The sequence below is a fragment of the Eumetopias jubatus genome, unplaced genomic scaffold (genome assembly GCF_037043125.1).
Source record: "Eumetopias jubatus isolate StellerSeaLion01/CBP00866 unplaced genomic scaffold, mEumJub1_p1.0 scaffold_10, whole genome shotgun sequence".
NCBI lineage: Eukaryota > Metazoa > Chordata > Mammalia > Carnivora > Otariidae > Eumetopias > Eumetopias jubatus.
In genome coordinates, this window is record NW_028274816.1 from 48,193,737 (window position 1) to 48,209,705 (window position 15,969).

General features: G+C 50.1%; 1 protein-coding gene across 4 annotated transcripts; it reads right to left on the minus strand.

The window, feature by feature from the left end:
- Window positions 1–1,613: 1,613 nt before the first annotated feature.
- On the minus strand, window positions 1,614–11,218 carry PRODH2 (proline dehydrogenase 2). 4 transcript variants are annotated; one of them, XM_028123585.2, is made up of 10 exons: window positions 11,045–11,218; window positions 10,773–10,969; window positions 10,546–10,684; window positions 10,376–10,462; window positions 7,914–7,994; window positions 7,681–7,836; window positions 7,437–7,603; window positions 3,251–3,361; window positions 2,727–2,812; window positions 1,614–1,798 (listed from the first exon to the last, which is right to left on the minus strand). In XM_028123585.2, the coding sequence occupies exons 1-10, from the start codon at window positions 11,216–11,218 to the stop codon at window positions 1,614–1,616; spliced, it is 1,383 nt and encodes a 460-aa protein (XP_027979386.2). The 4 variants fall into 4 exon arrangements, with proteins under 4 accessions (XP_027979386.2, XP_087884601.1, XP_087884602.1 ...); XM_088028475.1 differs by lacking the exon at window positions 7,681–7,836; XM_088028476.1 differs by lacking the exon at window positions 2,727–2,812 and having other exon boundaries at window positions 1,774–1,798.
- Window positions 11,219–15,969: the final 4,751 nt, after the last annotated feature.

The following is a 15,969-nucleotide window of genomic DNA, read 5'->3' on the forward strand; positions in this document are numbered from 1 at the left end:
TATGCGGGAAGGGGGCGGTCTGGGGGTGGGGCCTAGCCTGAGAGCCCAGTAAGCTCTAGGAAGATTCTGGGGCCTAGGCCCCAGCCCAGGGGGTCTTTGCACCTACCGTTTAGCTCCCACAGTGATCGCCACGTGACCGCCACGTGACCCAGGCAGGCGCTCGCTCCCACGGCTGAGCGGGAATGAGGGGCGCATGCGCATCAGTGGCTTGCGCTTGCGCAGTAGCCCCCCTTCTCTGAGAGGCGCCCTTCCGGCCCTGAGGTGATGCAAAAGAAGAGAAAGCCATATCCACGTTCGAGGTACGTGTTATCCCCGTTACGCCTGCCCCAGGACTTGTTTGAGGTGGTGGGCGCTTCCTGATCCCTGTCCTTGGCTGTCTTCTTCCCACGCTTCTTACGCCACCACGGGCTGTCTCTTTTCCCTAACCCCAGCGTCATCTCTTTGCCCCAAACCTGGGGCCCCACAGTGTCCTTGACACCTCGCCCTGGAAATCCTCTGAGACCCTCCCATCCACTGAGTCCCACACTTGTAGTATCTCCCCCAAACTGCATTTCCTCCCAATCGCCATCTCAGGGTACCCCCTCTTCAAGCCAGAGCTTTGGGCCTCGCCCTTCAGTGTCTCCCTCCCATCCAGCCTCTCAGCCCGAGGGCCCATCCACTCAGCCTCTAGATTGTCCTTCCCACCAGCCGCCTCCTCCGTTTGTTACAGCCCTGCCATGCTCCAGCTACCTGCAGGGATTTCTTACTTCAGCTTCCCTTGGGCTCCCAGCCTGTCTCCCCACTCTGGTACACTCACTGCATGGTAGCCAGGGGACTCTTTACTAAAGCCAAACCTGACTCTGTCCCTCCCTTGCTAGAAACTCTCCTGACTCCCCAGGGCCCTTGGGACAAGTCCAGGCCCTGAGCTCTGGCATCAAAGATGGCATTGTCAGGCTTGCCTACCTTTTCATCCCTGTCTTCCCACTCCCTAGTCTGTTTCAAACTTTTCTGTCTATGCGCACGCCCTTGCCTTTGAATGCTCTTCTCAGTATTCCTTTGGTTATCCTTATGAATTCTCTGGGAAGCCCTCTTGATCACCAGGTGTCTCCCCTTGATCCACCAGGCTGTCACTGTCTAAAGATAGGTCTGTCTACCCCTACTGGACTAAGCCCTGTGAAGCAGGGCCTGCGGTTGTCTTTGTCAGTGTTGAGTCCCCGGCATTGTTCATCTCAGAGCATAGCTCAGAAGGAACCTCAGTAAATGCTTATTAAATGAAAAAGTGATTTGCCTCTTCCCTCTGTCCCTCCCAGCCTCTTGGTTTCAGTGCCTCAGTGTCTGCTGTTCATCTGGGCATCCCCTGGAGTGAAGAAAGTTCCCACATGAGTCATTGACCGGCTGAGTAGAGCTGATCCCAGGCCCACTGCAGGATAGTCGGCCTCAGGGTTAGGGGTAGGCATGATTAGTCTTTGATCAATGCCCTTGCTATGCTCTAGGGTCAGCTAGCAGTCTCTCTTAAGCTGCAGAGTCCCTAGCTTGGGCTCACTGAGGTGGAGAATAGCCCTTCCCCAAGGAGGAGCTTCAGTGCAGGGCAGCAGCCTGGGCCATAGCTCAGGATCTTTATTAACCACATGATGCTAATGGGGTACCCTCAGGCCCCGCCCCAGCACTCTCCGTCGAAGTTCTTGGCTGAGCAGCTTCTGTTCCCTGCGGGCACCCTGCAGCACACTCCGGTTCTCCTGGGCCCTCCGGATCAGGTAGGGGATCACCTCCTCCAGGGAACCATAAGGGATGGACTTATACACGGCATAGCCGGCCTGCCCTGTGGGGAGAGTGTTGGCAGGGTGTGAACTCATGTTTGGGGAGAGGCCCCATCTGGAACAGAGACTTTCATCTCTGAGGACATGACAGACTAGTTGAGTTGGACAAAATTTCCCACTGAAAAAACGTAAAATCCTGCAATAAACATTTAGAAAAATCTTCCTAAAGTTATTAAAATACGGCCAAAAGAGTAAGGAATTTAGTAATCCAAGCATTAAGAGAAAGTGAGAACCCAAAGAGGGAAGGATGCAAGGAAGCACTTCCACCCTGAAGGCAAAATTTGGTGACCTCACAGAGTTGAGGGGGTGCAGAATTGAGGCCCAGAGCCTGACCAGGGTGAGTTGTAATGGAGCACTTCCTCAAATTAAGCTGCACCCTCAGTGCCAGAGTTAACCAGAAGTCAACCCTCCCACCTTCCCCAACTCACAGGGAATGGTGGCCTTGACCATAAGTGAAGCAGAGAAGAAAACAGAAACTCATCTCTGAGAGATCGAGGCCGTGGATTAGCCTCACATATTTGTAGCTCAAATTTGCATCATGGAGATGCCTCAGGAAACCTCAAGCTCTGAATTTAGGGTAAAGTAATTCTGTACCCCTTAGTACCTGGAAGAAGAAAACATAAATCTTCTGGTCTCGGACCCCGGGAAGCAACACAGTCAAGATAACAGAGCATGAAACAAGACACCATGATCAAGAACCAGCAAAAGCAGCAGACAGCAGGCTCAAAGACAGGTGTGCAAGGCCTTCAGATACGGGAGCAACAGATCTATCCGGAAGAGTCTGGTGGCTGGGCCAGCTGCAGGCTCTGGAGGGGAGCCTGGGCAGGCACTGTTTGGGAGTGGAAGGAGGGATTTGGCTGGGAGGGGATGAGGCTGAGGGCTGGGTGGGTCATGGTGGTGGGGTATGGGGAGAATGAGCCATTCACATACCCAGTGCCAAGGAGACATGGTCACACATCCCTAGAAGTTGTCCAAAACAGACAGGCCCATCCAGAGGAATGCCCAGCTCCCACATGCTGTAGAAAAGGCCACATCATCAGTCCAGACAGTGGCTGGATCCAGAGCTGACCGTCAGCCATTATGCACTCATATGGCTGTTCCAGTTATTAAAATTTTGAAGTACTTCCGAACTCAGTGATAAATAAACACTGCTCTCAGTTCCCTGAAAACTCCCCAGTGAGTCCCAGCTCCTTCCCTGGAACCCTCAGACCTCCCTGTGCCCCAGCAAGTAAGGAGCAATGTCTTGTTTAGCTGGGACCTACAGGGCCTACAGGTTTAGCGGGGGTTAAATATTTTGGATAGGCCCCCCGAATCCCTGTGAACCTACTGGCCCCTCACCATCTCTCCCCCTATTCCATGTCCACCACCCTCTGCCCATCCCTGGCATGTGAGCAAGGGGGAGAGGAAGGGAGGGGGCCTTCTTGCGGGTACACATTTCTCATCCCTCTACATACCGCTTGGTTGCCTGGCGAACAGATTCCTCATTGTGGGAAGCCACCATGAGATGGCACATGGGGCCACGGTGGGACACCTGGGTCAGCATCAGCTCCAGACAGCGGCTGTAACTTAAGGGAGACATTCTGTTCAGCTTATGGCACCTGGTGATTAAGGGTCAGGCCCCAGGGACTCTGGATTCCTGTCCTTGGGAGGTGGGGTGCTTAAGGGCAAGTACTCTGGAGTCAGACAGTACCCCCATTTCACCTGCACCAGGCGCAAGGGATAGCCCTTTTCTGAGCCTGTTTCCTCTCTTTTAACGATTCAAGTTCACCTAACAGCACTGTTGAGGATGGAGTGAGATGAGGGTGTCATAAAGCCCCTGACTCAATGGCCGTCTCACAGCAAAGGGCCACATTCCGTGCATGAGATGACATTTACCAAGGTCATTCACTGCAGCATTGGCCACGGAACACGAGGAGCAGTAATGCAATTGGTCTGTCGATGGGGCCTGGCTCAAATGAATGACGGCACACAAAGGATAGTGGAGCGCCAGGCACTAAAGAAGGGTGAGGACACTCTGGGGCACTGATATGGAAAGGTAAACTGACTGGCAAATGCTTTCCCAGCTTGCTGCTGGCCAAATGCCATCCTAAGGACATCACTGGTTATTCTCCATTGCCCCCCAGATCTGTTCTCTAACCTTCTCTGCCCCTCAGGAAGCTGACTTTTATGTTCTGTATCACCCATGGAGGAATGAGCAGGAGATCAGAAAATGGGAGGAGAGGGAGCTTGGGGTATTTCACCCCCTAGCCCCCTCTCTGGCCCATGCTGACTGTCTTGTGCATGGTGACACCTTCCTCAGCTTTAGGGTGGCCCTCCTTCCTCAGCTCTGGAACAGCGGTTGTAAGAGCTTCATGCTCTTAGGGGTTCCCCTAACCTTGCGCACCCTCTATAGAGAGAGTGCATTTTACTACATTTCCTTTAGTTTAACCCCTTTGCTTGGAATTCTCTTTCCTCCAGGATTCTGCCTGACCCACATACATTCACTCAAGTCAGCTCCAGGAGGTAGATGTCCTGGTTATCCTCATTTTACAGAGGGGAAGACTGAAGCTTGTCCCCAGGTCACACAGCTAAAAGTGGCTGGGCTGGGATTTGAACCTAGGCCCTTTGATGCTCCAGAGCCTGGGTTTATTATCATTAGACTATTCTCCCTTTAAAATATGCAATTGAGTGGAAAAGCAAGGAGCAGTGTGTAGGCATGATGCCTTTTGCACATAGACACACACAAATCTCTGTGTTTGCCTGTTTTGGGATAAAGGAACTTAAGAAATGTGTAAGAAACTAACAAAAGTAGTCACCTGTGGAGAGCAAGGAGACTCCAAAATGAGAGGGGGATTTGGGTGGAAGTGAGATATGTCAGTGTATTCATTTCATATCATTTTTATTTTTTATTTTTTTAGAGAGAGCGAGCGAGTGGGGGAGAGAGGCAGAGGGAGAGAGAGAATCCCAAGCAGGCTCTACACCCAGCACAGAGCCCTACGCAGAGCTCGATCTCATGACCCTGAGTTCATGACCTGAGCTGAAATTAAGAGTTGGACACTTAACCGACAGCCATCCAGGTACTGCATATCATTTTTATTTTCTTTTAAAGATTTATTTATTCATTTAGAGAGAGAGAGCATGCACACAAGCGGGGGAAGGGGCAGAGGGAGAGAGAGAGTCACAAGCAGACTCTGCTCTGAGCACAGAGCCCAACTCAGGGCTCGATCCCATGACCCTGAGGTCAGGACCTGAGCTGAGACCAAGAGTCAGATGCTAAACTGACTGAGACACCCACGTGCCCCTCATTTTGATTTTTAATCACATAAACTTATTATTTATTCAGAATGTGTAATGTATGAATGCAAAATGGTGTAGCAGCTTTGAAAAATCATCTGACAATTCCTCAAAAAGTTAAACAGAGTTACTGTATAACCCAGCATTTCCACTTGTAGAGAATTGAGCTTTCAAGAGAATTGAAAGTGCATATTTACAGAAGAATATGCACACGAATTTTCATAGCAACCCTGGTCACCATAGCCAAAAGTGGAAGCGATCCAAATATCCATCAGCTGAGGGGTGGCTAAACAAGATACGGTACGCCCATACAGTGGAATGTTATTTAGACGTAAGGGACTGAAGCACTGATTCATCTGTCAACGTGGTTGAACCCTGAGAACATTATGCTAAGTGAAACAGGCCAGACACAAAAAGCCATACGTTATATGACTCCGTTGATATGAAATGTCCAGAAGAGGCAAATCCATAGGACAGAAAATAGATGAGAGGCTGCTAGGGCCTGAGGGGAGGCAAATGGGGAATGACTGCTAATGGACATGGTTTCTTTTGGGGGGTGATGGAATGTTCTGGAATTAGTGGTGATGGTTGCACAGCCTTGTGAATATACTAAAATCCACTGAATTGTACACTTTGAAATGGTGAATTTTATGGTATGTGAATTATATCTTAGTAAAAAATAATAATGGTGCCAGTGATTAAGCCTGTGGGGCACAAACGTATGTGGGAGCCCTCCTGGGCCTTGGATGCAAGCCTAGCTTCTGGCCATGGTGTGGCCCATTGCCCTGTGAGCTTGGGTCAGTCCCTGTGGCTCTACAAACCTCTCCTGGATCCAGTGTGAAATGGAGGTAGGTTTTTTTTTTTTTTAAAGATTTTATTTATTTATTTGACAGAGACACAGCGAGAGAGGGAACACAAGCAGGGGGAGTGGGAGAAGGAGAAGCAGGCTTCCCGCCTAGCGGGGAACCCAATGCAGGGCTCGATCCCAGGACCCTGGGGTCATGACCTGAGCCGAAGGCAGACGCTTAGCGACTGAGCCACCCAGGCGCCCCTGGAGGTAGATTTTTTTTTTTTTTTAAGATTTTATTTATCTATTTGAGAGAGAGAGAATGAGAGATAGAGAGCACGAGAGGGAAGAGGGTCAGGGAGAAGCAGACTCCCCGCTGAGCAGGGAGCCCGATGTGGGACTCGATCCCGGGACTCCAGGATCATGACCTGAGCCGAAGGCAGTCGCTTAACCAACTGAGCCACCCAGGCGCCCTGGAGGTAGATTTTTAAGCTCTACGGGGACAGGGCCTGGGGACGACCTTTAGTTGGGAGTGGGACCAGGGTCCAGCCCAGGTCCTGATCTAAGTCAGGTGATCAGAAAGTATGTGGTAAAGGAACAGTTTCCTTCTTCCCAGGGTCATGGGATGGGGGCCCAAGGAGCTCGCCCATATTTTGCTCCCAGCACAGGGTGATTTGAGGTGGGTAAGAATGCAGGTTCTAGAGTCAGTCTGCTGGGTTCAGAACTTGGCTGTGCCACTAACTATGTGACCTTGGGTAAGTGGTTCTACCTCTCTGTGCCTGGGTTCCTTCCCCTGTGAAATTGGGCAGGGGGTGATGATAATAGTACCTACTGCTTGGGGGTTGTTTATGTGTTCAGCAGATCTGTACGGAGAACCTGCCTCATAGCAGGCACAATTCTAAGCACTGGATGCTCAACAATGAACAAATCAGAAACCCCTGCCCTCCTGGGCCCACGCTCTAGAGGGGGAGACAGACAGTGTGCAATTGAATATGAAAGTGTATAGAACCTCGGGTGCTGGTAAGTGCTAAAGAGGAAAAGTAAATTTAGGAAAAGAGTAGTGTGGGTGTTCTAGTTTTTGATAGGGAGGGCAAGGAAGGTCCCCTGAGGAGGTAACAACAAGGAGGTGAAGGATTGAGCCAAGCAGCTGTCTGGAGGGAGAACGTTCTAAGCAGTGGGAATAGGAAGTGCAAAGGCCCTGGGGATCATGAAGGAGGCCTGTTTGGAGGAACAGAGTGGGCGGAAGAGAAGTTGAGGTGACAAGACCTGATTATGTGGGGGTGGGGGGCTGCTGTAAGGATTTTGGGTTTATTAAGGGGCAGTGGGAGTGAAGGAAGGGTTTTGAAGAGGGACAGGATTTGACTTAGATATTAACAGGCTCCCTCTAGCTGCCTGTGGGGTACAGATTGGGGTGGTGGACAAAGGAGGGAGCAGGGACCCCAAAGAGGAGGCAGGAAGTGACAATGTCCTGGACCAGGGAGAGGAAATGCTATGTGGACATACACAGGATGCTTAGCATCATGGGCAGTGTGCCAGGTTAGATCTTATTTATCTCCGAGGCCTGTCTGGCCCAGTCCTACCTCTGACTGGTAGCCTCATAGTCCGGCTGAGTGGGGTCTTCTGTCCCATGGTGCCGAGCCACCTCTCTCTCCTTGTCCAGATATGCCCCTCGTACCAACTTGACTCCGAAGGCCAGGCCAGCCCTGTCAGCGGCCTCCGCGGCCCGCCTCAGCCGCTCATGTGTGTCCTGGCGGGGCACCCCGGCAGCTTCGGGTCAGGGCCCCCGGGACCCCAGCCCGCGGTCCCCCACAGTTCACCACACACCTTCAGATAGGCCTGGTAAGTGTTCCACACCCAGGGCCCCCCTTCCCCGGGGCTGTTCCAGCACATGGCCAGGGCATCCACCAGCAGAGAGAGAGCCGGGTTCAGGAAGGTATACTCGGCGTCCACCAGGAGCCTCACGTGCTGGGCCCGGGCATGCTGCGGGTGAGAGGGGCCGCGGTCAGGCCTCAGGGCGCCCAGCACGCGTGGTGGAGCCAGGCCACGGCAGGTGTTACCTTGACTACCCGGTGCAAGCGGCTCAGAGAGGCCCGGAGATGCTGGTTTTGCTCGGCGTTGAGGCAGGAGACCTGGAGATCCTGGAGGAGCAGCAGGGGAGGCGAGAATGGCTCAGGTGACCGGATCCTTCCGGGACCTGTGTCTCCTCTCCGCCATCACCCAGAAGGGAGAAAAGTTCAGAAATTTTTAGAAATAGGAAACGTAGCTGTATCACATAGATACTATTTATTGAGGTGAATAAAGTGGTTAAGAGCCCAGGATCTGTGTTTGAATCCAGACTCCACCACTTACTGTGTGGCCTTGGGCAAGCCATATCACCTCTCTGGGCCTCAATTTTTGTCTGTTTTTTCAACGATTAGAGGATAATGGCATCTCCCTCATGGAGTTGCTGTGTGGACCTATAAGACGTGCCTGGACATAAGAATGGGATGGGGCCAGCACATGATAAGCACTCGATATATGTTGTTATTATAATAATAAGTGACTACATATGCTGTCTTACTTATATAATCTTCGCAATGATCGTGGTAGACAGTTACTCCAAGCTTCCTTGTCCAGTGAGGAAACTGAAGCTCGGTGAGTGAGGAGACTTAGGAATTAATACGTAGGAAGTGCATAGAAGAGTAGCCAGCTCATAGGAAGTGCCAGAATTGTCATCTGGTATTAGGTCTCTTAGGACCTCCATATTTTCATGTAAGGCCAGAGCCTCATTGCAGCCCACGAGGCTCCACCCATCTGGCCCCTCTGCTCTCATCTCCTCAGCTCTCCCAAGCTCAAGCTCACAGTCTTCCAGCCATGCTGGCCTCCCTGCTAGTCTTTCAGCATGCCTGGTACCTTTCTGCCTCAGGGCCTTTGCTCTGGCTGTTCCTTCTGCCTGGACCACTCTTCCCCTCGATGTCCACTTACTTCACTCCGATCTCTTCTCCAGGTGTTTTTCTCAATGTCACCTTCTCAATGAGGTTTTCCCTGGTTCACATTTGCAACTCACTTTTTGGGGCTTTCCCTTCTCCTTCCTCAGCCTTATTTGTCCCTACAATGCTTATTTATACTTGTTACTTAGTGGCTTTGGTTTTAGTCATTGAGTGTCTCTTGTCCCTCCCTGACTAGCAAGTGAGTGCCTCAAGGACTGGGAGTTTGTCTTGGTCATCATTTCGTACACCCCTGGGGGAGCACAGTGGAAATAATTGCCCCTAACTTACGTTCTTGTTATGGACATTCCATAGGTGAATATGAGGGGCTGGCGACTCAAGGAGTCCAGCTGGGTTCAGAGAAATTGGGGGGTTCAAGAAGGAGGAACAGGTGGGACTTAGTTCTACCAGATCCAGCAGAGTCCAGATGTAGACACAGGCCTAGGTCTGCTAATGGAATGCCCCAGGATCAGGCTGTGGCATCCCCCCCCCGGCCTTGGCTTAGTGGAGAAAACTTTCCAGCAAGAGGGAAGAGCTGGGGTACCTGCCCAGTTATCTTGTCCTCAGAGAATTGTCTCCCTCTGGCTGGAGGTGGAGTCTTGGGAGAGTTCTGAGGAGTAAGTAGCTGGTGAAACTCCCTACATATGATGGCCACCCTCAGAGAGGGCCTACTTGGTGCCTGGTGCTATTTTGGGTACCTCACCAAATATTTAACTCAATCTTCACCTTCCTCTAGGGTAGGGACTGAGACAGGGGATGGGAGGGCTGTTTCTGAGATGGGGACAGGAAGGGGGGCAGGTTTGGGGAGACACTGAAGCCAGGGTGGGACCTGGTAGGTGTGAGGGTCTGGAGGATGTCCAGGGGCTCAGGGGAAAGGCTGGGTCTGGAGACAAATGTGGGCCTCATGAGTACCCAGTGGGGAAACTGAGGCTGCAGGGTGGATAAGAAGCCCCCATCGAGGGGAGTAAGGAGTGAGGAGGTGGGAGCCACGACCTAGACTTGGGAAAGCGCCATATTGAAGAGACAGGCAGAGAAGAACCTAACAAGGATTGAGAATGAACTAGCAGAGATGGAAAAGGAAAACCAGGTGTTTGTATTAGGGATGCCAATGGCAGGGAGGGTAGCAATAGTATATGGAAATAAAAAGGAATGAGTGAATGAATGAATGACCAAACCAAAACCCCACTGGCCTAATCATAACTTCCAGTCAGCACACAACATAGCTGAGTTGATTGACCAAATACTGATTACTCTTTTTGAGTTGGTAGAGAACTACTGTCTCACTCCCTCTTCTGTGAACTCCCAGCCCCCAGGCCCTTGCCTAGGACCCCCAGATGACCCATATATTCCATCCATTCCAGCCACACCCCAGGGCTATAGCCACGTTTATTTCTGATTGTTCCAAGCCTGGGGAGCAGCAGTAGTTATATAGTTCGAACATCCTGCTTACAAGCAGGTGCCAGGCAGGTGCCTGCTACATCCAAGTATAGAGAACTCTGCTCGCGCCCACTTCCCCACCAACCACCCATTCTCTACCAGCCTGAGTTCCTTACCCGCCCAGAGTCCATGGCTTCAGCCAGCCTCTCGGGACTCAGCTCCAAGGAAGCCCCTGGTTTTCTGATCCATGAGGTTAGCTCCTTCTGGAATGAGGTGGTGGGTGGAGTGGTGAGGGGGACCTGGTAGGCAGCCATACCCTCCCTCCCCCATCTTGCCCGTCCCTTACACAGAGCCGAGCACTGGTCAGCGCCGTCACCTTCAGCTGCATAAGGATGTTCCCAGTCGGGCCAGGGGTCTCCAGCAGGCCTCGTGACAGGTCCACACACCGAAGCATAGCACTGAAGTTCCCCTCATACCAGGCCTCACTGCCCAGCCAGCGGGCATTAGCTTCTGGAGCCCACCAGTCCCCTTCCTGCCAACCTCCCAGCCTCCCTGGGCCTGGCCCTTACTCACCCAGTCTTGACAGCTGAGTCTGGCTCCTCCTCGGTGGGTACTGCCAGCAGGGGCCGAAGGCCTAGGGTCTGGAGCTGTTGGACGCAGCCCTTCACCTCCTCTGCTGTCTCACCAGCCACAAACTGCCCATAGATAGATGCTCGGAGAAGTGCGCCTGAGAGCCGGGAGCCCAGGAGTCGCTGAGACCAGGCCTGGAGCTGGAGTGACAGAGAGCAAGGGCTCAGAGCCCAGTCTGGGGATGCCCAAGGCCAGTCCCCAGGGTCCCTGCTCACCGCCAAGCCATGTGTGACCAGAGGGGGCCAGGCACACAGCCGCAGCACCAACAAAGCTCGTGTCAGTTCTCCTGTGCCTTTGAGGTGAAAAGCCCCACCGTCAAAGCTCAAGGGCTGCCAGCCCCCAGCGGAGGGTCCAGCTTGGGAACAGAGCACACGACAGGTCCGAAGCATCATGAATCCCTAGCCGCTTCTAGAGCAAGTAAAGGGGCTTTGGAGGCAGGAGGTCTACCAAGTGCCCCTTGAGCGGCCAGGGACAGTGACTGATTAACCAGGCAGTAGCCAGGGCAAGGCAAATCTTTTAGGATCATAGGCTCCTTGGGGGGCAGTTAATTATTAACTGATGGGGACAGAGTTCATAATAATGGGGACAGGAATGGAAACCCCCAATAATAGCCCCCAACAACCCTCAGCAGAAGAGCTCACAGTTGTTGTGTAAGGGAAAGCATGGGCTCTGGAACAAGGATCTCCGGGTTCAAGGCCATTCGGTTTTGTGATCTTGGGAAAGTTACTTAACCTCGCTTATTGCAATTACTACATTTTCAAATAGGAAAGATGGCAGTGTTACTGAGTCAATTTGAAAATGCACATAACCTGTAACCCAGCTGTTCCAGGCTGAGCATACATCTTAGAGAACTGGGACGTGGCGGTTGGGAAACAAGTAGAGGAAGGAACGTTCACAGCCGCACTGTTTGTCACGGCCACAAAGCACCCAAATTTCCATCAACCGCAGAACGGGTAGAGATATACTGTGGTCTCTACAATGGCATACTATATGGAATACTATACGGCAATGAAAAAGGAACAGACTACTGATGTGTCCGACCCCATGGTTAAATCTCACGTGCATAGTAGTGAGTGAAAGAAGCAGACACCGAACAGGACACGCTGCATTATTCCATCCAATACACTTGAAGGCAGGGAAAATGAAACAGTAGTGTTAGGAATATGTACGTGGGTGGCTGACCCATACAGAAAAGACAAAAAAGGAAATGATTATCTCAAAAGTCAGAGGTGGTTACCTCGGGCGATGGGAGGGGCTATAACTGGGTAGGGGCTCCTGGGGGCTTCCCTGTCCTTTTTTCTTAACTGGATGATTCACAGTTGTTCACATTCTAAGTATTTTTTAAAAGATTTTATTTATTTATTTGAGACAGAGAGAGAGAGAGAGCGCGCACGCTAGCGGGGGGAGGGGCAGAGGGAGAAGCAGGCTCCCCACTGAGCAGGGAGTCTGACGCAGGGGTTCAGTCCCGGGACCCTGGGATCATGACCTGAGCTGAAGGTAGACACTTAACCGACTGAGCCACCCAGGTGTCTCTCTAGGTATTTTTTTTTTAAAGATTTTATTTATTTATTTGAGAGGGAGAATGAGAGATAGCACGAGAGGAAAGAGGGTCAGAGGGAGAAGCAGACTCCCTGCCGAGCAGGGAGCCCGATGCGGGACTCGATCCCGGGACTCCAGGATCATGACCTGAGCCGAAGGCAGTCGCTTAACCAACTGAGCCACCCAGGCGCCCCCCTCTAGGTATTTTTTTAATGCCATACACCTATATTTTATACTGCTGAATGTACAGTACATTTCACAATAAAATAAAAAGGAGACATGAATCATAGTATCAGTCTCATGGGGCTGTTATGAGGATCCGGTGAGTTCATGAGCTCACACAGGCTGGTCCACGATATGCGCTCAGTAAGTACCGGCTGTGATCATTACGTACTGTGTGTGCACAGTCTCCCTGGTGCCTCTGCCCCCGGTGGGGTATACAGTGTTCATCACTCCTGTGTTCGGGGATCGCCAAAACCACCTCAGGTTCAGTAATTCACTAGAAGGACCCACAGAACTCAGAAGAGCTATTTTACTCACAGTCATGGTTTATCCCAGGGAAGGGATATGGATTAAAAATAGCAAAGGAAAGAGGTCCATGGGTTCCAGGTGGCTCCAAGCACAAGCTTCTAGTCATTCTCTCCCAGGGCCACTGAGCAAACAGCACTCAATGCTCCCAGCCCCAGTGCGTGACAACAGGCCCAGCAGACTGCAGTCAGGGGCCCTCACATGAGCCTTGGTGTCCAAGCTTTCAATGGGGGGGGGGGGGTCAGTCACATAGTTACAGCTGTCCTCCCATGTGACTGACGTTAGTCTCCAGCTCCTCCAGAGTCAAGCTGACACTGCATGTCCCAGGTAAACAAAAACACTCTTTCCAAGCAGGATATTCCAAGAGGTTACCTCCCAGGAACTGGGCAAAATTAATCCTTTACTGTATAACCCCTAATTCACAGGTGTTAAAAGCAGAGGCTTAGAGAGGTAGAGCTACCTACCTGAAATCACACTGGCTAGTGGGTGGCTAAGTGTGGGTTTAATGACCTTGTCCCCTCATGATTTTAGCCATGCAGGGCGCCTGGGTGGCTCAGTTGGTTGGGCAACTGCCTTCGGCTCAGGTCATGATCCTGGAGTAACGGGATCGAGTCCCGCGTCGGGCTTCCTGCTCGGCGGGGAGTCTGCTTCTCCCTCTGACCCTCTTCCCTCTCGTGCTTTCTGTCTCTCATTCTCTCTCAAATAAATAAATAAAATCTTTAAAAAAAAAGATTTTAGCCATGCAGCCTCTTTCTGCAGTCTTTTATCAGTACCCAATTCACAGAACATGTGACTAGAGTCAGACTATAAATCCAGCAAAGCTTGAGCTAAAGTCTTTAAGCTGTTTTTTTTTTTAATTCCATGCACAGTTCATATTTAAAAATTAAAACAATACAGAAGGGGGCAGAGTGAAAAATTAGTCTTTCTCCCACTCCTGAATTTCAGCCCCTCAGTTTCCTCCCTGTAAGGCAGTGGGCTATCCTTGCAAAGACAGAAAATGCACCTATATATCTTCTTTATTTATTACGTAATGAGAGGTTACTATTCATTCCTTTGCACATTGATTTTTTTTAACTGAATCTATTTTGAAAGATCATTCCCATCTCAGCACATATAGTTCTGTCTCAAATTTGAAAAGCTCTATGTTGTTTCTTCCTTTAATCTTTTTTTCTTTTTTTAAGATTTTATTTATCCATTTGACAGAGAGAGACACAGTGAGAGAGGGAATACAAGCAGGGGGAGTGGGAGAGGGAGAAGCAGGCTTCCCACTGAGCAGGGAGCCCAATGCAGGGCTTGATCCCAGGACCCTGGGATCATGACCCGAGCCAAAGGCACACGCTTAATGACTGAGCCACCCAGGTGCCCCCTTACTTTAATCTTTGATAGAATCCACCAGTAAAGCCATTTGGGCCAGTTGTCTTTGTGGGAAGTTTGCCTTTTTTTTTTTTTAAGATTTTACTTATTTATCTTGCGGGAAGTTTTTTAAATAATGAATTCAATTTCTTTAATAAATATAGGGCTCTTCCTATGTTCTGTTTCACAAGCTTTCATTCCCTGTGTTTTTCAAGGAATCGTCACTTCATCTAAATTGTCAAATCTTAACTGCAGAATTTGTAGAGATAACCTCTTTTTCACACTTGATATTGGTCATTTCTGTTCTCTTTTTTCTCTTCATCTGTCTAGCTAGGGATTTTATCAGTCTCATTTATCTTTTCGAACAACCAATTTGGGCTTTGTTAATTTTCTCTATGGTTCGCTGATCTGTCTCATTTTTAACGTTTGCAGATTGTTCTGTTGTATGGATTCTCATCGTTGATGATTTCATTTTCTCTGACACTTAGCCTAAAAATTTGCAAACACAGTTTAAAGAATGACCACAGACCACTTACACACCTTCCACCTAGATCCAACAACTTGCCATCTTTGCTTTTTCTCTCCTCTTTCCTTATCTCTTAATATAAACATGTGTCCCATATCATTTGAAAGTAAGTTATAGACCTTGTGGCATCTCAGCATGCGTGTTTTAAGAGTAAGAACAGGGGTGCATGGGTAGCTCAGTCAGTTGAGCATCTGGCTCTTGATTTCAGCTCAGGTCATGATCTTGGGGTTTTGAGGTGAGTCCCGTGTCGGGCTCCTTGCTCAGCAGGGAGTCTGCTTGAGATTGTCTCCCTCTCCCTCTGCCCCTTCCCCTGCTCATTCTCTCTCTCTCACTCTCTCTAAAATAAATCTTAATAAAAAGAACATCCTCCTACATACCCACACCACCGTTCTCACATCTAAGAAAATATCAATAATTCCTTAGTATCTACTATCACATTCATGTTCAGATTTCCCCAGTTGTCTCCAAAATGTGTTTATAGCTGTTGTTATTATTTATTAGACTAGAGTCAATCCATGTTCATGCTTTGCATTTGGTTGTTATGTCTCTTTAGTGTTTTGGGTATATTTTTGGTATAGTCCTCATGGTATTTTTTAAAGATTTATTTATTTGAGAGAGTGCGAGCGGGGGGAGGGGCAGAGGAAGAGAGAGAGAATCTCAAGCAGACTTCGTGCTGAGCGCAGAGCCCAACACAGGGCTGGATTTCATGACCCTGAGATCATGACCTGAGCCAAAATCAAGAGTCGGAGGTTCAACCAACTGAGCTGCCCAGGCGCCCCATGATTAAAAAACAAACAAACAAACAAACAATATTTACTTCCCAAAAAAGCCCAGGCCAGATGTCTTGTAGAATGCCCCACATGCTGTATTTGCCTGACTATACTCATGTGATGTCATCTAATGTGTTCCTTTACCCTATGTATTTACTGTAAATCCTGTGTTTTGGTCAAGAGCCATAATTTAGTAGACCAGCATCCTACTGCTGACCATTTAGGTTGACTCCAGAGTCCCCAAGCCTGGTCTCTTAGCCACCATGTTATTAGGGCCTCCTAGGCTCCTCAACAACTCAGAGCAGCCTTGACCAGGAGGGTAGGAGACAGGTTGAGGGGCTAGGTTCAAAGCCTTCCCAGACCTGCCATTAGGGGTTGAGAGGTCTAGAGTTCAGGGAGGAATAGGGAGAGGAGAGAAGCCAGA